At 38.2% G+C, this 23,838-nt stretch overlaps 1 protein-coding gene across 1 annotated transcript; it reads right to left on the bottom strand.

The window, feature by feature from the left end:
• Window positions 1-1,156: 1,156 nt before the first annotated feature.
• On the bottom strand, window positions 1,157-19,863 carry Smp_089700 (putative integrin beta subunit). Its single transcript, XM_018792979.1, has 9 exons — window positions 19,570-19,863; window positions 17,625-18,064; window positions 16,266-16,544; window positions 14,726-14,944; window positions 12,149-12,316; window positions 10,084-10,314; window positions 8,641-8,889; window positions 6,583-7,047; window positions 1,157-2,145 (listed from the first exon to the last, which is right to left on the bottom strand). Exons 1-9 carry the CDS (start codon window positions 19,718-19,720, stop codon window positions 1,879-1,881), a joined length of 2,469 nt encoding a protein of 822 aa, XP_018647537.1. The 5' UTR covers window positions 19,721-19,863; the 3' UTR covers window positions 1,157-1,878.
• Between the last annotated feature and the right edge of the window lie 3,975 nt (window positions 19,864-23,838).

Here is a 23,838-nt window from a genome sequence, read left to right as displayed (position 1 = left end):
ATATTATGTAAAGGTAATTAAATTAATTAGAAGTTGAGTAATCTCTGAACATGATGAAATATACAAATATATGGATACCAAGATGATTATGTAAGAGATGAATATAAGATAAAATAAAAAGTTGGGGACAGGGTCACAAAAGTATCAAAAATTGGAATTCATAGAGATCATTAGATGAACCCCTAATCACCATGGCAGGGAAAGGCCAACCACACTTTCCTTCTATATACATAGATCAGGTCGAAAACGTCCGAAAGCGATTGCCTCTGCCGAACGGAGTAAAACTGACGTTTTTTGTCTGTTAATTATGTTAAAAGCCTTGCTTACATTTACCTCATGTTCACCAGCCAAAAGGTGTATAGCAATTGAACTTGTAAAGAATTTACTCCCTCCCAGTCATACATTTCTAGGAATGTGTTCAGAAAACCTTGTGGAGACCCTTCTCTCTGTCCTTTCTACATAATTGCTACCTCAGGTACACGTAAATTCGTAGATGCAATTGGAGGTGACATCAGGACAGTATTGATCTCCCTTTAAATGGTATAACAAATACACGGTATTATATGATGAAATTAATTGAACAGTAAGGAAGCTTCTTTTCAGTGCCGCCTTATAATAATAATATTAATTGAAATTTCAAGTTTCATATGGCTTATGAGAAACCGTAAAATAGACTGATGAATTCATTTTATTCTCTATACCTTGTTATTTCTGCTCTGTTTAAATTTACATCATTCTCATACACACACATACGCATACATACAATCGTATAATATTTTAATTAATAAATATAAAACATAATTGAAAGCACGAGTCAATTGAAGCTAGACCACCAAGGAAAACCTAGAAGCCCTGGTCGGCCGTTTCGTCCTATTATGGGACTCCTCAGCAGTGCGCATCTACGACCTCGGCTCGCGAGATTCGAACCCAGGACCTACCAGTTTCGCGCCAGAGCACTTAACCGATAGACCACTGAGCCAGCATCTGATGGTGTTCATATCTAACGAACCGGCCATCCAATGCTTCCAGGTTTTCCTTAATGGTCTAGCTTCAATTGACTCATGATTTCAACTATGAAAATACTGAAATCTCCACAAAAACCTCTTCTGATAAAAAAAATAAAGCAATTTATCTAGTAAATACAATAAAATAAATACACATTATATGTATGTACTTTATTTGTATAACAGCATAAACATAAAATGAAACCGTATAAAAACCAAAAAGCATGAAACTATGTACGGTTTAGATTACTTTTGTCTCTGGGCAAATAAATATTCAGCCTAGCCCCTTCTTTTTTTAAAAAAGCGTTTATAATTACAACATAAAAGTAGTAATAGTAGTTTGTTCATTTCTTTTTATCTTATAAAAATGAGAAGAGAAAACAACACGACAACAACAACTAGTAATAAACAAAAATGCATACACATATTGTATGGTGTATTATTTATATAAAAAAAACAAATAATGAATTAATTCATGAGAATAAAAAGCTAATAAAGATAATATAAAGCAGGAAAGTTATGGTGCTAATTGGTAGGCAATAGAGATATTGACAGCTGTGCAGTTGAGTCTTCTTGTTATGTTTTAAACAATAATAATAATAAGGCACAAAGAGTTTTGTTTGTTTGTTTGTGTTGTTACTCTATTAAACATGATCATATTCAAATGTGTTATATTATTTCGACAAAGTTACATAACAAGCGCTTAGAGATATACATCATATTAGGTAGGACTGCTCAGGTATATGCGTATAAAACATGCAGAAATGAAGAGGAAAAAAACAGGGGATATCACGACTTTTATTTGTCATGAAACGAAAAAAATTATTTCAAATTCGCTGATACCCTCCCCCCCGCGCGCCTTATCAACATATGATCAATATCCGTTTTCTTCAAAAGTTGGATTTAGAACATTAGTTGTTGGTGATTCAAAAATAGGATTTTCAGCCATTTCCCAACGCATATTTTCACCTTGTTGTTTAAAATTGGCTAATTCACGACGATCATCAATTGTAATGACTAGTTTATAAATTAATAAAAGTATTAATCCACCAAGTACAATGGCTGCAATGACACCGAGAACAATGTAAAGAATATTGATTGTTTTTGTACATTCACTTTTTCGGATAATATTTAAATCAACCTATTTTTAGAAACAAAAATTAAAATGATTTTTTAGTTCGATATATATTTTTTCAAGGTATCATGACTTACTTAGATATAGGTGGTTTATGGAGATTTGTTCTTTTTGAAGAAGGTTCTCTCATGGTAGACTAAGCCACACACGCACGCACTAACTGAAGAACCGTTGAGAAACTGTGACAGAACCTAATTAACCTAAGGTATCTTGCTTTTAAGACAACGAATACACAATAGATCTCGTTTTTATTTAAACACATAAATATTGGTACAAAGAGGCATCAGATACATGTGTGCCGCATAAATCTCGTTTGATTTGTGTGAGGGCTGTGATACAGTCCAGGTGCCAAAACTGAAGCAGATGCTTTTCTTAGGGGGCCACACCCGGAGCCTTCGACCTAAAGATCTGATCCACAAGGCAGTGGAGCATCGTAAGGAGATGCAGTCCCATGGTAGCCGGTGACCAGCGATTGGTTCATACGCCATTTGTTCCTTCAGGATACTGGAGCCCATGTGCACCATTGGTTTGGAATCAGGGTTTTCCAACTCCCCTAGGTGGACTTACCGTGTCCGCCAGGCCGATTAAAGCGCCGGACATTCACTTTTCGTCCTCTCAATTTCGTAAACAACATCCCCGCCACAAAAAGGCTGTGAGAAGGTGTTATATTTGTGATTGTTGCTATATAAACGACCCAGCTATTCCTATTGCTTAGTATTCTTATACGATGACACTCGACAAGACCCCCAAATCAGAACACGTTGAACAGGAATGAAATTGTATTCAAAATAATAATGGTATGTGAACAGCAATCAATAGTTTAAATATCGTTCATATATTTATAGTATATGCATAAGAAGCTTATAGATTTTTCTGCAACAATATGCCCGGGCTGATCGGTCTAAAATTAACCAATCAGCGCGCAGCAACACCATCATGCATAAAACATGCTTAATCCAATCTATATCCCACTAACACCTCCCCCTTGAGCAGATTCGTAGGATCTGGTGTTAGGGTCCAACTGCAACCGCTTTACTGGTTTGCGCTTCCGGTTAGTCCATCTTCTAGGTAATAAGGACGTTGTATCATCCTTCGTTTGCACCTTGACTGTCCTGTCTGTTTCGGGTGTTTTGATCTCAAAGGTGTCTAGCAGAACATCAAGAGGTAATCTATGCTGCGTTTCGTTGTTGGAGATCGAGGTTGATTTCAGTTGGTTAGCGTGACGCACCCAGATTTCTGAACCAACGGACACCTCGTAAACCATATTTCCTTTCTTATGCACGATCCGACCAGCTATCCGTGTAGGATGTTTTCCTCGATAGTCCATAGCAAGTACCTTTTGACCCACCGTGAACAATCGTTTTTGTGCCCAATGATGACTATTGTACTGTTTCTCCATCATCACGTTTCGTTGCGGCTTAAGAGCTGGAGTCGGACGAATGCTGTCAAAATGTGTACGTATTTTTCTGCCAAGTAACGCTTCTGCTGGGGAGACTCCATTTGTTGTCTGAGGGTTCGGTGTCGAACGGTAGATAAACAAGAACCTCTCTAAGATCTCTTCGGTGTCCCCCTCCCCTCTTGATTTTTTTAGAGCATTTTTGGACGTACCAACAAAACGTTCTACCTGAACATTTGATTGCGGATGGAATGGAGGTGTTCGGATGTGCCTGATTCCGTTCTGCTGACAAAATTCTGAAAAGTCTTTTCTGACTTCATCTGACGACACTGGAGTGTTTCGAATTGCCGCTGCTGCTACACTCCGTATTTCTGGAACCTTTTTACCTGTCTTTTTTGCATATGAGGTGGTGTCTAATAATGGACACGATACGTTACACACGCTGTTAATGGGTATATCCATTAATCCAAGCTTTTCTAACATATCTAGACCAAGTAGATCAAGGTTTGGTCGTTCTGTTAGATAGCATACTCCTTTACAGCTATTTCCATTGAAGGAAAATTCACATTGTAATTCACCAACTAGCTTCAGTACACCTCCAGATACGTTTTTAGCCGTTTTCTTGGATGGCTTCATTGGCGGTCTTCCCAGCAAGTTATAAGTCTCTCTAGACACTAGAGTAATATCGGATGCTGTGTCAATTTGAAGACGAACCGCTATACCATTAATCTGGATCGTAACATACTTTCTCCGAATGTCATAGTCTGTTTGAAAGGCTGCTACCAGAGAAAGTGATTTAGATTCAGCTGACTTTATGTGTCGAGGACGTTTGTGCTTCTGCTTAGGCTGGGACGTCTGATTTGGAGGACAATGACCTTCTTTATGCCCACGTTTGTTACACATCTGACATTTATGTTTCTCGAATGGGCAGAATCGTACATAATGCCAATCACCACATAACCAACATGCAGTCGTTGGTTTGCTACCACTTGTTTTCGGTTTCTGAACTTTTAACCTCGTAATAGCATTGACACTACTGCAGGTCAAATTAGGATTTACCTGTTCAATCAACTGATTGTCGTGTCTGATGTTCTGTAGCCGCTTACACTCATCTGTTAACGTTCTGAGTGTGATGTTAGGATCTTGATCCAAACGAGTTAGAAGTCTGGTTCTAATCTCAGCATCTTGTGGTGACTGGAGAGCTTTGATGAATATAAGGCATTTAAATTGATCTTCAGTCAACGAGTGTAACTTGAACTTTTCACATTCTCTGTTGACGATGTCTGCTAGAACACCATATTCATCGGCTTCTCGTTTCACCAAATTAAGACACTGGTAGCGAATACTAAACAATGAGGAAGATTCACCGATTATTTCTGACAGCTGAGATACTGTCTCCTCGAAACTGAGCTCTCGAGGTAACTTTGGTAATATATGATCAGCATAGCGTGCATGTTCATGACTTCCCAACTTGCGCATCAACAGTCGAGTCTTCCATGCGTCGTCTTGATTACAGAACTCTATTCTAAATGTGTCTTCCCAACGCTTGAACCACGTGAGAAATGTATTGCCACATTCGGGGTCATAATAGAATTCTGGGATGCTGCTGGCAACTGCATCACAAGAAGAAGTACTTGTAGTAGCATGTGAACTCGAGTAGTGTATGTTAAGCTGTTGCGTCAGAGTTTCTAACAGGCGCATTTGTGCGTCAAGTTGTGCTTGCTGTTGCTGTAGTATTCGGCTGAGCTGGTCATCTGATATAAGCATTTTGAATGAATTTTCCTTTTTCCCCGTCGCCACTGTTATAATTGTGTTTTTTGCTATATAAACGACCCAGCTATTCCTATTGCTTAGTATTCTTATACGATGACACTCGACAAGACCCCCAAATCAGAACACGTTGAACAGGAATGAAATTGTATTCAAAATAATAATGGTATGTGAACAGCAATCAATAGTTTAAATATCGTTCATATATTTATAGTATATGCATAAGAAGCTTATAGATTTTTCTGCAACAATATGCCCGGGCTGATCGGTCTAAAATTAACCAATCAGCGCGCAGCAACACCATCATGCATAAAACATGCTTAATCCAATCTATATCCCACTAACAGTAGGACCTCCTTGGCAGAGGCTATATACGCGTAGCCATGTGAGAGCATTTCGAGAAGGAGAGCGGACTTTCCCCCCTCTCGGATGTACCAGGGCGTTTGAGTGCATAGATCTCGTTACAACATAGGTTGATATCAGTTAGAATAGTGCATTGAAAAACGCCTTAGGATCTTAAAATTAAGATGTGGACACATAATGGGAAATCAAATAAAAAATAGCATTGTGTGTCTTTTGTGGTCGTGTCCTGTGTGTAAATTACTCCAGCTTTAACAAGCAATTGTGTGTCAGATATTAAGATGTTTATGCAGTACTATAATTTATTTTAATAGAGGCAATCGCTTAGAGTTTCCAATAAGATTTTAGTTAACATTTCTAGTCTGGAAATAAGTTTATGGAAGTTAATGACTTTTTCATCAGCGCAAAAAGACTGTTTTGATCTATAAAATGACATCGACTACAAGCTGATTATGGTTTGTGGCACAATTCTAGGTTAATTATCTTAGCATATATATCGAAACAGACTGGTCAATTTTGATTTTCAACATTAATAGGATGATAAAAAATAATTACAAACAAAATTCTAGCTATTGACTGGAAATACACTTTAAACGATTATGTAATGAACAGGTTTGGTCACATTAGAAAAATATATATGCATAGGTTTGAAATAAACTTCTATAATGACTAAAAGCAGCTAATTGTAAACAATTGGATTGAAAATGTTTTCTTTAGAAAACTTAATCAATACACATTGTATTGGTGATTCGACATGAACAATTTTGTAATTGGGCAATCTAAGGTGGTGAATTTTCAAAACCATTATTAACCAACTTATTATTCTGGTCGTTTGTTATGGCTGAAGAGTTAATACAAACACTTGTATATAACATAAATATTACTAAACAAGAGAACATTCATCATAAACTGCTTACTTTACGATTAACATATATTGCATCAGAATAACGATAGGTGAAAAATACTCGACAATTATCTTCTGTGTAAATAATGCAAAGATTTGAGTCATCTTTTTGTTCACTAGCTTCAACTAGTTTTACTCGACTAGTATCTACAACAGTTCCATTACATGAAGATTCGCATTGTGTAGCAGCTAATGCATACTCTTTTGATGAATAAATCATTGAAATAGGTTGTCTTTGATTGAATTTTAATGATTCATCCTCTGATTCACTGTCTGTTTTCGTCATCTCATCATTTTTCAACTTTTCATCCAGATCAAAACTTTTCACCAATGAATCACGTAAGCATAGAACACACTTTTCTACATCACGATCTGTGCATAAAGCAGATTCACCACCTTGAATTTCATTACATAAATGACCAGTATAACCACTGTTACAGAAGCATTGACCACAGTCACACACACCACGACCAGAACACTTAGGGCCCTAAATAAAAAGAGACGAAGTCAAAAATTAAATTTCACAGCATAATGAACCTTTTTTCAGAATATTTACATAAAATTTTTGACGGCTACACTGGTTAAAACAATTTAGACACATGTATTTATTTATTTAAACCCATAAATATTGGTACAAAGAGGCACCAGATACATGTGCGCCGCACAAATCTCATTTGATTTGTGTGAGGGCTGTGATACTGTCCAGGTGCCAAAACTGAAGCACGTGGTTTTCTCAGGGGCCACAACCAGAGCCTTTGACCTAAACGTCTGATCCACAAGGCAGTGGAGCATCATAAGGAGGTGCAGTCTCATGGTAGCCGGTGACCAACGAATCATTCATACGCTATTTGTTCCCTCAGGATACTGGAGTCAGCCCATGTGCACCATTGGTTTGGAATCAGGGTTTTCCAACTCCCCTAGGTGGACACTCCACATCCACCAACCCGGTTAAAGCGCCGGACATTCGCTTTTCGTTCTCTCACTTTCGTGAACAACACCCCCGCCACGAGAGGGCAGTGGGTAGGACTTCCCTGCCAGAGGCTATATACGCGTAGCCATATGAGAGCATTTCGAGAGTGAGAGCGTACTCTCCCCACTTTCGGCCGTACCAGGACATGTAACAAATTGCTAGCTTAATTAAGTTGAAAATTTTACAAACCATTACATGGATAAAATCCAAATGTGACTCCAGGACAAAATCGATTTAAGTTATTCTTATTTCAAAATGAAATGATTTAGAACAATTAGCAAATAGAATAAATTAACAAAGGGAACTTGAAAGGGAAGAATTTAAATACACTAATTACATCAATGAGCAAAGGACTCACTTGTTTTTCCCCTCAATAAACATCATATTTATAAACAAATGACTAATGTGAAAACTTGATATAGTATAACTGAACTATTTATAGTCTACCACAGATACCATTCTAACTGGAATAATATGTGCCTTTAACTGATGGCCTTAGAGTCATTAAGTTAGTTGTAGAAACTTAAATAGACTACCAAAGAAAATTAACAAATGAGTGGAGTAAGCATCATTTGCCAAATAAATTCTCAAGTCTGTAGAAAGGACATGAAACTTTCAACCTATAGACATATTTTCTAAATCTGACAGTTTTAACAACATTCTACCGGCAATATGACAAAGTTTAAATCACTGAAACGACTCATGCATTTGAAATGAATTTAATGCTTATTGTTTCTACGTGATTAGTTGAGATTTATTATTTATTTATATTTACTTCAACATATAAACATTGATACAAGGAGGCACCAAATATATATGCGCCACACTACGTTATTCGATTTGTGTGAAAGCTGGAATACTGCCCGGGTGTCCAAACCGAAGCAGAAGAAGAAAATGGTGTAAAGTTTTAGCATCAAATCTTAGATTTCATTGCAAAATGGTGTGTAGTAATAGTTTACTGCACGATATTGATAATTAATCATACCATACTAAAATACCACTGTGAAGAATACAATCAAGCAACTCAAAGAATAATTTGTTTATTCAAGCAATCCGTAATACTAATATGTTTTTTAAAGGAGAAGGTAAATTATGACATACCGATGGATTGTTTGGATCAATACATTGTTTCTCGCTTTCCATACAATCACAGCGATCTCCAGTATAACCTGGCTTGCATTCACAGGTACCATTACATTGACAAGTTCCACGTTGTGGTCCTCCACAAACTTGATTATCATCTGAAGCACGTTTACATCCATGTCGGTCACATTCACAAAAAGTGCCTTCATAACGTGCTAGATTACATTTACACTTTCCACATACACAACGACCACGACCTGAACAAGGCTATAAAAAGATATTTCCCAGAGAATGAACTTTTAGAATGATAATTTTATGGGTCTAAACTAAAAATCACCTAGAAATTTCAGTTACATTTAGATTTAAATCAATGGTTAATCGAGTTTCTATCCATCCCAACTACTGACTTGCGAGATCATGTTTATAACTAGATTTCAATTCGAAACTGAAGTATTATATCATACAATTATGCAACTGCGAAACATGCTTTTGTTCATATTTTATCATAGTATCTCACTAGTCAGTCTTTTCTAATTTAATTCGAATGGAGTAGAATTAAAAAGAGAAAACGATTAGTCAGATATTAGATTATTTTTAGAAAATTAATTTGATGAACTTCGATATTATAAAGTCGAACAAATGAATAGCTCTAATTTTACTGTCGAAGGAGTCTACTATATGACTAGTGACTTATGTACCGGGTATTGAGCCACTATTACAGTATGGAAGCTAAAGACATTATCTAACTACTTAGTTAGAAATTATTGAGCTACCTTCAAGATTAAGTGAATGAAGCTGATACATAAATGTAGTATAAGAAATCATTGAGCCTGATTAGTCTTGTTATAGATCCAAGTAGAACGCTGAATCAATAATTGAGATGATACTGTTCTTCAAATATCCACAGTAGGAGTCGCATTATCGGTAAGTGTGAAATTCACTAATCAAGTACAATATACACATAATCTGTTTTACCAACTACCTGAAGACGTAAAGTAGAAGTGTTATAGAAACTATGTCAGGTTCTATGGTCATCCTATTCAAATACAGGCATATACGCTTCTTAAACATTTGCTCGAAACCCTGCACGAGTGAGGAGGCTAGGAATGAGTAGGAAGCTGTAATAGGCAAGCCAAATAAAAATGTGTACAAATCAGCGGTATACATGTACGTCGCTCCCTCAAATATATATAACCTAAGACCTTCACACAGACCATTATCGGCTTTGTCTGTTAATTCTCATCATGGGCTTGACCATTGAAACAGCACATGAGGACAGGCACAGGATATATATGAATTCGCCCAGACTATCAAATCCTCATTTTTACGTTTGGTGAGTGAACAGAGTTTAATCAAAAAGAATTTAAAGACTACATCGAGGAGGCTCCTGGATGTAGTATTATTAATGAAAGGCTGTTGGATGTAAACAACATAAGGATAAACATTAATGGTCCACCGTACCTCTTTAACTCCATATTCAGTACATTGCGCTAGCATAGCAGCATCCCCTTCAGCACTAGCCTCAGAGGAACATTCACAAAAATCACCAGAGTATCCAGACTGACATTTACATTCACCACAATGTAAATGTCCACGTAATTGACATCTTGCAGAGAAAGGAGTTAAAGAACTAGGCATTGGCATTTTCTCGCAGCTAGGACAAGAACAAGCTGTCTGAACACCTAGTACAGCCTACAGAAGTAAGAACAATTAGATGGTTTATTATTCAAATCCACGTAGAAATAGTGCTAAAAAATTGAATCTGTTAAAAAATCTTACACTGGTAAAAACTAAATCATACTGATGATCTTTGATGTACCAATCAAGATTTCTGCACGAAATGTATAGAGCAGTGAAAGACAGCAAGTATCTTATTCAAAAATAAGCAAAGACGCCATATCTGGTATCTAAAATGGCTAAAATTGATACAAAATATTTTTGTGCAACCATTCAGCGAATGTAACATGGTGTGCAGGCTGAACTGTTAGAAATCCCTTCATCTGATGTGGACTGTAATTGAGAGAATTTGATGTGACTCAATTCAATCCTAACACCAACACTACTGACACTAGCCCTCCTAACCGTGACATTTAACCTCGATTCATAATACTGGCCCAACTCCTAAAACTCAACCGTAACCCTTTTTCGTTTAATAAAATAAACAATTTAACATAAGACGGTTCATTAATCATCTCGAAACTACTAATCCATTGTAAAATTATCACTTTTTATTGTCAACTGTTTTGCAACTGATTTATTTATTTGAACGATACAAAGGAGCACCAAATACATATGCGCCAAGCAATAACAATGAGGCCAGTAGTAGTTATTATTGGTTTGTGTAAGGGATGTGATACTGCACGGGTGTCCAAACTGAAGCACGTGGTTTTCTTAGGAAACCGCAACCACAGCCTTTGACCTAAAGGTCTAGTCCACAGGGCAGTGAAGCAAAGTAAGGAGATGTAGTCCCATAGTAGTCGGTGAACAACAATAGGTTCATACGCCATTTGTTTCCTCAGGATCCAAGGGCCCATGTGCACCATTGTTTTGGAATCAGGGTTTTCCAACTCCCCTAAGTGGACCCTCTATGTCCACCAATCTGGTTAAAGCGCTGGACATTTGCTTTTCGTCCTCTCAATTTCGTAAACAACAGTAACCTCGTGAGAAGGCAGTAAGTAGGACTTCCCTGTCAGTGGTTGTACACGCGTGGCTATGTGAGAGCATTTCAAGAGGGAGAGCGGACTCTCCCCACCCTCGGCCGTACCAGGGCATTTAGGGGATGAACAGTTCTCTGATTATCTACTCAAGGTCGTCAGCATAGTTTAGTTTTACAACGTTGTTAAATATAGGTTACCTCAGTAACAGGAATCTTTAATCACACCACAACTTTAAATAAGTTAAAATAGTGATTAGTTACAAACAGATTGTTCAAATGAGATAAATTTACAGATAACAGAGTTTAAATAGTTTAATGTCCAGAATTAAAATTGAAAAGTGGCTTGTAGTGAAGTGTAGGGCAAGTGTTTCATCTTATTTCGAAAACGTCAGCCGGATGTAATTACATCCCAAGATTCGCATATGCCAAAACAAACTGATCATTTGAAGTCCCCAATATCAGCAATGCGAAGATCTAAATTTATTTAAATAAAATAAAAATTTATCTTCATTGTACAAGTTAGTGGCTATCTGGACCCAGTAGCTAGCTTAATTGATAATTTGTTGGGCGTCTAAAACAAAAGGTACTGGATTCGAGTCCCAAAGTGAACATTAACATTGGGATACAGGTACAATCAGCTGACGATAACCGAATAAAACGAAACGCTAGTCCTGGGTCCCGTCGCTAGCCACTATTCATCCTTCATTAAAATCTCGTGACTTAATGACAAGACAAAATCATCAGATGCAATACATTAATCATATCAACAACTGGAAGATTTAAATCCTTACAAATATGTTTACTGTGCAGTTGAAAAAAGAGAATGTAATACAATACACCAGAGTAAACGTAATTTACGCGTGTACTTACTTGATCTTCTAATGCTACCATTTTTAAAGTGACTTTTTTAACACCTTCAAAACATCGTTTAGCTTTGATAGATATTTGATAACCTATTTTACCACCAACTGGATGATCATTACATACTGTTTTCTTTGAGAATTCATTTTCATCATTACACTTGGAAAATACTTGAACCTGAGAAAGGAATAACCAAAAAAGCCGAATAGAAATAAACTAGATAAATGGTTTTTCATGTGCACAACAATCTTTTGGATAATGAAAATAATTAAAAATATATTTCAGAAAAAGTGTGGATTATAATATCTCACACTGAGTTTCCCTACGAAACTAAATTTATAAGTAATGATCTACGTATTGAGTATATCAGTATTATCAAAAGAGACAGTAACTGGTAAAAGCTTGACTTTCAAAAGCATTGAGTTACCTCAGGTCTACACATATATCACGCCAATTAATTGTAACTAGAACATGAAGTAGGTTGGTAAATATCAACTATGTGTCATCCAACATCTGCCAATTATACGAGATTAAATCTAACAACAGCACAATGAAAACTACACTATTTTGATCTTCTTAATATACTTAACCTTATTTACTAATCATAAAATATTTTTCGCATTAGTGACTGGATATACTGAATTTATAAGTTAGCTCTAAAAGCTGGTCTTAGTGAACGTCACTATATTTTGCTGTACTGTTATATCTTGTGGCCGAGTGGATGCCTAGTTGATGTGTGACGCGATAAGACCGCCAAACAGGGTGCAGCGAATTATCGATTGGAACAGTGACACACGAAACCGTACGAGCAGACTAGAGTGCTAACCGGTCCTGCGATCTGCCTAGCCCAACCAGTTAAGTCCAAAACACCGATAACAGCCTCAGTGGTATGAATCATTGTATTTCAAACATACTGAGTTTATATACCAACCAAACAAACCATATCGACCCATAAAATAGATAATAACATTTGTACAATATTTAGCCGAATGTGGCTGTGAATAGTAATCAATAAACTGATGATAACTCAAGGATCGTATAATAATAGTTCAAAGGTCAAAATAAAGTTAGTGATAAGAGGAAACGAATATGATTAGGTTAATTACAATAGGAAATATACATATTATATTGACCAATAAATAGTCCTCAAAAGTTACCATTCGTAATTCTCTTCGGGATACAACACCTCCCCTTTTTTGAAAAATCCGGAGCTGATATCCGGATTTTAAATTTTCCGAGCTCCTCCTCCCCCACGAAATAGTGTTGGATCCTCATATACCCAAGTTTAAATTAATGCGATTCTATTTATAACATGTTTCTCGCATTCAATAGGGAACCAGCTAAGATTGACTGGATGGTGAGGATCGACGTTTGATGTGAGGTCAGGATTTGATTCTGCAGAAAAGTAGTCATCAGACTTATTGCGAACATCACTGGCAGGTTGTGGATCACTATGATAAACAGCGTCCATCAAAACTGCGCTAGGTTCCAGATTATCATTTGATGAATGTAACACATTTTCTGGAAAAGTTTTAGAATCTCGATCATTAGATTCGGTGGAGGTTTCTATTGCAGAATGAGCTTTGCTCGGTGTACTGCTCGATATCATGTCTGGCACTTTGTGGGTGGTTGGTGCGACAATTTCGGGATGTAACATGTACAAATCGAATACCTCATTTTCGTTCTACTTTTCATTTTTATTTGCTTCGTTACCTTTTTTTCTTTCAGTGGTTAAAACTTTCTACAACCCAAAAGGATTAAATAGGGTGTCATGATATGCATATTCGTCAGGGAACTTCAAAATCCTGAACATTGAATTTTTATAAAGTAAATGTGCACTGGTAAGTTGTCAGAGCTGTGACCTTTTTAGTCTTAATCAATGTGTGTTGTATATCAAAACAAAGCTTTTGGTAGGGATCGATTAGGAACGAGACTATTAATTAGAACAATATAATAATCGTCCAGTCAAATTCTACTGAATTTGACAAATTCACTTATTAATTATTTCAACATATTGTATTCTGATAATTTTCGTTCTGTAGTTACTCAGCTTTAACATTTGTTCAGCCTAAAATTTGTTTTACGGTATAATCATTTAAATGTAATCAGTAACCAGCGAAAAGAAAAACTGTACATAAAAGTGATATTTTTCCATAAAATACATATATTTAGTGGTCGTAGGACAGACTTGTCTCCCTTTGTTTTCTTAATAGTTGAGGCCTGGATAAAGAGCATTGGAGGCATAATTTTGAAAAGTAGTTGAGTGCGTTGTCTAATTTTGATTACTTTTGCGTCCATTTTCCTGATGTTTTCGAATGGCGCAGCAAGTTATAGCAGCTTTACTTACATATATGTCCATTCGCGTAACGTCATCAACTTTGAAATAGTAAATCCAATTCACAGACTCCAACATGGTTTCTTATTTACAGTTATTTATGATCACTAGTCAATCAGCGATCAACTAGTTACGGACAAAAATTATCCGTGAATAACCAAGATTATTGAGAAGTAACACATTAAATGAAATCAAATATTAAAGTCAAAAACACATAAAATAGGAATATTTAATAACGAAAAACAACTTACTTCGAGATAATCTGCATCATAAGTAGCCATTAGCTCAGCTTTGTTAACAATTTTATCATAGTTATCACGTAATAAGCGAACAATGTTGGTTGAACTATCAGTTAGGATGCCAACAGCTGCACTTGGCAAGAATTCAGCCAACTTAGTATACAAACCGTGTAATTTACTATCAACTGCAAAAATTACGCTGATGTCAGCTTCAGTTAGAACTTGAGCAATCTATACAAACAAAAAGACAAACTCATTTGTGGAAAACAAAAATTTTGAAACTGGACTGAGCATAAAGTAACCAAGACAAGTGAATCATTTCAATAAATATGAGAAATAGGACCTACACACTAGCGATAATACTATCGGATACTCTACTTTTGATATTACATGACTACCGGAAAGATCTATTCTAGAACTCATTGACTTTATGGACTACTAAAGTTTTGGTTTGGTCTCTTCCCCAGCTTTTTTCCAACCCACTCTCTCAGCCGATATCCCGCTTCGAGGTTGGCGGCGGTTTGATACATGTAATACATGCCCTAACCACCTGTCTATGGGGATTTACAATCTTATCGACCGGACTGCCACAGTTGCCAAATAACATATTTGTAACCTTAACACTCCTAGTTCGGTAATCTCGATATATGGAAAAAAATGCTTCGAATGATTCATACACTAGTAACTCATTGGTGCCCTCTACTTTTAGAAGCTACGCTTTAAAGCCATAAGACAAAACAAAGTGAACTGCTAAGTAGTATACTAGTCCTTCGTTTGGCAGGTGAAAATCCCACCTATGACACAGGTAGTGGAAGCTGGAAAAAGCTGGGCGAATTTTATGAGTCCGTGTTGAGATTTCCTCAAATACCGACCCAACAGGGGTGAGATAAGTGAAGTGGTTGGTGTGTTTCTTACGATTAGTCTAAGCGTTGATGTAGAAAAGTTGTGGGACGAAATTTCGCATTTAGAGAAGAAACCTATCCCAAGAGTTCTTCCATTGTTGCTCAAGACGACTAGAGGACTGCATGATTTCAGCATCCTCAACAAACATAACTACGTTAGCTAGGTCTTCTAAGTCTATAAGTGAATCTCTCAACAGAAGATTAACCTCTGAAAAGTTCAACGGAGGAATCTTCATTTTTATGAAGAAGTTTAGTAAAAGTACGCAAAACAGGTTGCCCTGCTAAAAACCACTTGGAAATACCAGTTCAGATGACAGTTCTTCATCATCCCTTATTCGAATAAGTATTCAAGTAAAGAGCCTTTGCAAGATTTATATACTTTTTTGGTGTAATTTTTAAAAACAAACTGCTACAAAACCCCTGTCTACTAAATATACATGCTAGTACAGTCACATCAACCAACCTACAAAATCCATCTCTTATGAAGGGAGTTCATCAAAAAGAACACAGAAATATACGTAAACATTAAGAGCAAGTGTAGGAATTTAATCAATTGCCTTAACACATTAAAATAGAACCTCGGGATGAAAGTGAAAGAAATTTATCAGTTCACTTAAAGGAACCAGTTACTCATAATAAAGTGTTCTCACCTCCCCAACGCTAGGATAATCAGTTTGATCAGAATTATGCCAGCCGAGGTACTTAAGTGAAGAATTGAATCGATCAGCTTGATATGTTAATTGACAAGTAGTTGGAGGAGGCAGTATTAATCCAGCGATTCGACCATCACCAGCCAAATGGAATCCACCGTCAGAAGCAAATAGTACGATTTTACGGGCACCAGCACGCCATCCAATAGCTTCACTGCATCGGGCAACCTGAAGTAATGCGTCCATACCACCCTCTGGACTATCTAGATTACCTGAAGGCTAACAAACAAAAGGTCAAGAAAGACTACATTATTTTAATTTAATTGAATGAATGACATCGTAGTGTAATAATCCTCGACAAAACAACACACAACTCATCATCATTACTACTCGTGAGAAAGCAAATTTTCTTGTGGAGTAATATGGTCTGTTGTTCGCTAAGTTCACAAAAAAACATACCTAAAATTTAACTAAGCAAAATGATTACTCAAAATTAGAAACTGTAAGTCTAGTTCTGGCTGTATTACGTATTACTTATAGTAACTCTATGAGTTTAAAAGAGTATGAAGTGTTAGATCCGTGAGACTAAGGAAAAATAAACGCAGGAGACAAGGAAGAAGACTAACAACAATTAATTAACATCCCCACTTTCCTGAACGAATTTCATATTTCAAGTGGAGTGTGATAACTCAAACCAATGCACTGTTATGTGAATTGGTTAATCCTTCTTAAAGTACCAGCAAAAACCATAATACATTTGCTTGTTTTTCCAATTTAGGTGAGTAACCACAAAGTGAAAAATATACTTGTTAGGATCTGTCGAATTCATTTTTCGAAATAGTAGGGTTTTCTAACTCATTTACTTTTTAAGTGGATCTACAACAGGCGGAGACGCAAGACTAGATATACGTTTATCTGAATAAATTAGTATTATCTCGTTCTTACTAAAGTTGGGAAGTAAAATCACTACAATTTTGATTCACCTAAGAAAGACCATTATTTTCATAAGGGCGCATCCAACAGTAAAAACTCTTGCTTAACATCGCTGTTAGGGTTATGGTTACTATTACTCATACAATAAGTTCTGGCAGCTGCACTGATTTTCAATGAGCTATTGTGCTATAGCAAGAATCCAATCAGCAAATGTTTAGACCAGTATAACCCCAATGGGTCTATGCAATACACGAAATCATCATTCTAAAGTAATGAGTGTAGATGGAAACTTGTCGCTCAATCCAGAAATAGCTTTGATTTTTTTCGCAACACACCTTGAGAAACTTCCAGAAAAACAGGCTATACAAAACTCTTAGCGCAGTGCAGGCAGGCTATGAACAAAGCTACAAATATACTAAAACTTACACGTGCTACTTTGGTTTTTTCTCTGAACTCCTCAAAATTATCGGTAAGTGACAAAATGTGTTTGTACAAGAATGGAGGATCGCAATGGAGATTTTTAGTACCAACATTTAAACATGGATTTCGAAGATATTCTGGAGTTGGCACAACAAAGGGAAACACTGGTTTGTCTACAAAGGCACCGAATCCCATTTGTAACTTTTTTGTTACATTACGCATAGTTAATACAATATCGTTAGTCAAACGAGAAACTGTTTCCAAATCATCAATCATTGTATAACTGAGATCTGTTAAGAAATAAAGGTCAACGGGGTAATCCGAAATAGACTGGAATGTGAAATTGACCATCATAGTCCCTCCGGGTCTGACCTTTACTGATTGTGATCGTGGAGTAAGTTGTATATCTTCGGTTAAACTGGCTTGATCAAGAGGAACTCCATGATCTGTAAATATTTATCATGCATAAATTTGAATTCAAAACAACAAAAGATTAATGAACCCAATCCTCCTAAAATACTAAAAACAGAATGGTGAGACTTCTTAGATTATTAAAAACATAGATGCACGTAACTTGGATGATTTTCATCCAAAGGTTCATTTGCATGGTAATTTCAAGCGAAATCTCGAATGCAAACGCCTGGTAACCAGATGCCAAGCACACCTTTAGTAGAAGTGTCCAACATTTGTATGCGTAGCAACTAACTTCAAACCACTAGTGACACGGACCACAAATGAAATGAGAACTTTTATGGTGATGGGTTCCATTTCAGTTACGAATCAACGCGTAGCACCTAATCCGAAATCACAGTAAATGTGGGACTGGTCATGAATGCTCATCGGTTCAAGTTCCTATGCTTCATCTGCGCAAGAAGAAACCAATATGTTTAAAGTATGGAAAATGCTATCAAACCTGGTGAAGACCTAAATATGAGAGACGCAAAGTTAGGAATGACACTTGATTCAAGGTTTAAAAGACAAATAAACACTATAGTAAGTCCTGTCTTCAAAACCGGCGTGCGGCACAACCAAAAAAGTTATCGTTGAGTTTGACTAGTATATTTATCAAAATATGAGATTATTAGTAAGGAGTTATTCAAATATCGGGATGAAAACTTGATACTTTCTGAAAAGCAACATGATTACAGATCAGGTTACTTACATACCACAAACCTACTACCGACACGACAGCTAGTGTGGCCGCTGGAAAAAAATCTGTCTGTGAATGTAACCGCAACTGACTTCAGTAAGACTTTTGACAAAGACTCACATATCAGACTGCTATGTAAGCTAAGTGTTGGAGTCCAAAAGAAACTAATTTTGTGGATGAATAGGTTAGCCTTAAGTTGTTAGACCGAAACCTGAATATGTCACACAGACAGCTAGCGCTTGTCTGAAAAAAGACCATTATTGGATAGGATTCAGTAAACCTCAACTACCTTAATTCCTGGAACCCCAAAGCTTCCATACAACGAGACTAAGTAAACGAAAACTATTCGCTTCATCATTAAGGGCTAGAAGCGAAGTAATTACATTCTTTAAACCACTTTTGAATCTGATATAACCTCGTTCTTCATGTCCTTAAAACCAATAAATATATGAGAACACTCCTAATCCTGTGACTAACTAGCTGGGCGCCTTTTTATTCCACTAGCCATTACCTTGAGCCCTTTGACTCGAAATGTTGTTTAAGCACTATCTGTCGACACATCCGTGTGTCCTGAAAATGGAACTGATCTAGAAAGCTATTCTACTTCTCATCACTACGATTCGGATAGGACATATGTGTACGTTATGTCCTGTTGTCAGTTGCTTGTGACGCAAAAGAAATACTCTAATTCATAAGAAAATACAAAAAAATGACAGTAAATACCAAAGCTCGCTTATAAACAATGACTCAGTGAAGTAAGCGACATATGAAGCAAAGCCTTAGTAAATAGGGAAATCTCACCTAATAACACAGACTCCACATCCTCGATACTACTTTGTGGACATCCACGGGCCAATAAGACTGAAGATGGAGCACAACGAAACCCTGGACCTTCTTTCGTATCATCAAATTCATCAGCACTACACCACGAACAGGCAGGGCGTATCCCCATGCATTCACTACAACTTTTTGCACGGCCGCAACTGGGTTCTTTCTGTGCATTTTGAGAGTTCACGAGAAACAAGAAACAAACAAAACAAAGAATCATACGAATAGGACGAACAAGTCCCATGTTGCGCAAAAACTAAATCTGGCGGAAATCTTTATACAATATCTGATATCCTTTTTAGTCCTTGGTGTTATGGACCTGTATTATTCTTCTTCACTTTTGTACCTGTGATTCCTTTGAATCGCTTTGGAATTAGTAGTACATGATTTTTGATTGCAATGTTTGCACCCTAACGGACTATCCAACTGAGTATCATAAAATAAAAGAGAGAATCCCAGTGAGCTAAAACCTCGACTGAAAAGTGTGAAGAAAGACCTCGAAATCCTTGGTTTTTTACGGAGGATTTCTTGGAGGTCAATGCTCTTGAGGCCACTTAACACTTAAAAATTCAAAGTTGAAACGGAATAGGGATTTTCTGACATGATTACACTGACATGGACATGATGCATGAAAGATGTACATTGTTTCAAACACGTGTCCAAAGTGATAAGGTGACTAGTCTTAAGTATGTGTTGCAACTTTTTGTAACTTTATGATCACATACGCATCCACAGTAGTATTTAAGAGACGAAAGGTGGTAAATGCTACTCATTCAGCTGTACATTTATGTCTAAAGATAGTCGAGTCATCATCAAATTGCTATACCGTAAACTCAGCTGCCTGGTCGATCGCTTTGTCCCGTATATTAGGCAAGTCTAGTGAGTGTCTTATCGTTAACAATTATAACTCAGTGGGTTTCGGCTGGACGAGACTCACAAACTCCGAGTAGGTAAACTGTTACTGACTAGCCTTGTATGCTTTTGTACAATATGTAACTAAACCGATACGTTTTGGCCAAAAACATGAATAGTCATGTAGTGACCGGCCAGTCTCGATAAGAACACGATTGGAATAACGGAAACAATTATTATTATTGTAACCAATTGTACCAGAGATTGTTTTACTGTATTTGTTTAACTGTATCAGTTTCACTTCTTGTTCCGCTATCCGCCTTGTTTGGTTCGAGCTTGCTCACGCACTGCTTATCCGCTTGTACTCTTTGGCACGTCTCGGTATTATTTCGATACCACGAGATCGCCAATAAATATACTTGATCTGAACTAGTAAAGCCTTCTGATTTACGGGCTATCAAGGGAACCAAGTCGTTTTTGGACACGTAATCGAATAGTAGTGGTGATCATAGTCCGTCCACGACTCGACATCCACTACAACTGGTGAGCCGTATTTGGAACACGCAATACAGCTGGTAACCCAATCCATCGAGCACAAGTCAAACTTGGCCAATTCTCCAAACCAGATCAATCCGGTGAGTCTATTTATCTATCCACATCTGTTGCATATATTCGTATTGATATTTTTCAATATATAATATTTTGGCAACTTAATATGGTAGATAACGATAAGAATAACATAAATATGATAGACTCCGAGATACAGGTTATCAGTTTTCGACCGGTTCCTTTCATCCCTCATGATCCAAAAGTCTGGTTCGCGGCACTGGAATCTCAATTTGAGATCCGCCGCATAACCAATCAAAGGCAGAAGTACGCCTACGCTTTGGAATCATTGCCCGGGGATCACCTAACCGCTGTCCGTGAGGTTGTCCTCAATCCGAACGTTCCAAACGTTTATGACCGTCTTAAGGATGCCATCCTTCGACATTTCCTCCCATCAAGAGAGGAACGATTGAGGACACTATTAGCACGTCACCCTATGGGTGATGCTAAGCCGAGCCACCACCTCACGCGCCTGCAATCCCTTGCAGGAAACATGACAGCTGACTCTGAGATAGTCAAAGAGTTGTGGCTCGAAGCCTTACCAGTCAGTATCCAGCCAACCCTTACGGCTCTGCTCGAGGACACCCCGCTCAACAAGGTGGCCCTCATAGCAGATAAGATTCAAGCACGAGTTAACACCAAAGACGACTATTTGGTTGCTAGTACTTCCCGTTCTAACGTTGATCTCGATGCTAGACGACCTCCGGCTCATGGGGATAGGGACAGATGTATCCATACTCGTCTCAGTTTCCGAGACCGCGCAAATGTGCCAGCCCCCTACGCCCCCCGACCCAGGTCACAATCTCGTAAGGCCGTAACGACTCGCCCCAAGCGGGCATCTTCCAAGCCACGCCAGAAGGCGGTTTCGGAAGCGAGTCCAGGTTGGTACTGGTTTCACCGTGCTTTCGGAGCCGGTGCCCGTCATTGTCGAGCTCCCTGCTCATACAAGGCGGGAAACTCCTCAGCCGGCGAGTAAATGCGGCCGTACTCGCCGGCACTTCACCTCAGGTTGGCCGTTTATTTTACGTGCACGATTATCGCACCAACGCTAGGTACCTTGTGGATACGGGTGCCCAAGTTTCTGTCGTACCTATCGGTAACAGTAAGTCTCAAGCCACTATGCTTCGACTACGCGCTGCGAATGGCTCAGTCATTCCCACCTATGGTACACGACAACTTACGGTCAACCTGAGCAACCGACGACAGTATCTGTGGACGTTCATCATTGCCGATGTTCCCACAGCTATACTCGGTATCGATTTCCTACAGCACTATGAATTGCTAGTCGATTCACGTAGGCTGCAGCTAATTGATACTTCGTCGAACAGCAACTTTATGGGCTCTAAAGCCCACACAAACGCGTACCGAATCACAGGTGTATTTCATTCGCGTGACGATCTATTCCACGTTTTATTTCAGAAATTCCCCAAATTAACTAAACCTCTCGAGGAGACTCCATCGGTGACCAATCGTGTGGTACACCACATAGTCACCCGCGGACCACCAGTCACGGCAAGACCTCGCCGACTGGCACCGGACAAATTAGCTTTCGCTAAACGTGAGTTTGACAATTTACTAGCTACTGGTATTATTCGTCCTTCTCACAGTCCTTGGGCCTCACCTCTCCACATGGTTCGAAAAAAGGATGGGGTTAGTTGGAGACCATGCGGAGACTACCGAGCGTTAAACACAGCTACACGTTTCGATAGCTATCCCATCCCCCACATACATGACATCACGGCATCACTCAAGGGCACGACAATTTTTTCCAAGATCGATCTGGTACGAGCATATCACCAGATCCCAGTCGCTCTTGAAGATATAGAGAAAACTGCTATCACGACTCCTTTCGGTTTATTTGAGTTCCTACGAATGCCATTTGGATTACGGAATGCTGCTCAAACTTTCCAAAGGTTTATCGATAGCATTGTACGAGACCTAGATTTTGTTCACGTCTATATTGATGACCTGCTAATCGCATCATCAAACGTAGATGAACATTATCAACACCTGACGCTACTATTCCAGCGCCTTTCGGATAATGGAATAATAGTCAACCCCGACAAGTGTGAACTCGGGAAGAAGGAAATAAAATTATCAGGTCATGTTATTAAGCATGAGGGTATTCTACCTTGTGAGGATAAAGTACGTACTATAATGGAGTACACTGTACCGTCCACACTCAAGGAACTGAAGGCATTTCTCGGTTTGGTCAACTTCTACCGACGCCTCATTTCGCACGCGGCAGAACAGTTACGACCGTTAACCGATTTACTTCGCGGTAATCCACGCAAACTGGAATGGAACGACGCCGCACGTACTGCATTTTCAGATATCAAAACGGCCCTAGCTCAAGCCACACTTCTCGTGCATCCTGACCCATCAGCCACGCTTAGTATAGCGGTTGATGCATCGGATTTCGCCATAGGAGCCGTTATGCAACAGAATATCTCCGGTAGTTGGCAGCCCCTCGAATTTTTCTCACGACGCCTCACTCCCACGGAGACGAGATATGGCGCTTTTGGTCGCGAACTGCTAGCAGCCTACTGCGCCATCAAACATTTCCGGCACGCTGTAGAAGGTCGTAAGTTCATCTTATTCACCGACCATAAGCCCTTAACGTATGCTCTGCATACCAAGTCTGACCGCTACTCACCACGAGAGTGCAGACATTTGGACTATATCTCCCAGTTCACGACAGACCTTCGTCACGTCAAAGGCGAGTCGAACTGTGTTGCTGATGCTTTATCACGTATCCAACTGAATGCAGTTACTTTGCCAATG

This window comes from Schistosoma mansoni, chromosome 1, assembly GCF_000237925.1.
Source record: "Schistosoma mansoni strain Puerto Rico chromosome 1, complete genome".
Classification (NCBI taxonomy): Eukaryota; Metazoa; Platyhelminthes; class Trematoda; order Strigeidida; family Schistosomatidae; genus Schistosoma; species Schistosoma mansoni.
The sequence above is the reverse complement of the archived record's forward strand: the minus strand, read 5'-3'. Positions and strand labels throughout refer to the sequence as shown.

Coding starts and splice junctions, on each gene's coding strand:
- Smp_089700 (XM_018792979.1), bottom strand. CDS start 19,720: ATGGGGATACGCCCTGCCTGTTCGTGGTGTAGTGCTGATGAATTTGAT. Junction 12,317..14,725: donor ATGATGCAGATTATCTCGAA/GTAAGTTGTTTT, acceptor TTCCTTTCTCAG/GTTCAAGTATTTTCCAAGTG. Junction 2,146..6,582: donor CAATATATGTTAATCGTAAA/GTAAGCAGTTTA, acceptor TTCTAAAAATAG/GTTGATTTAAATATTATCCG.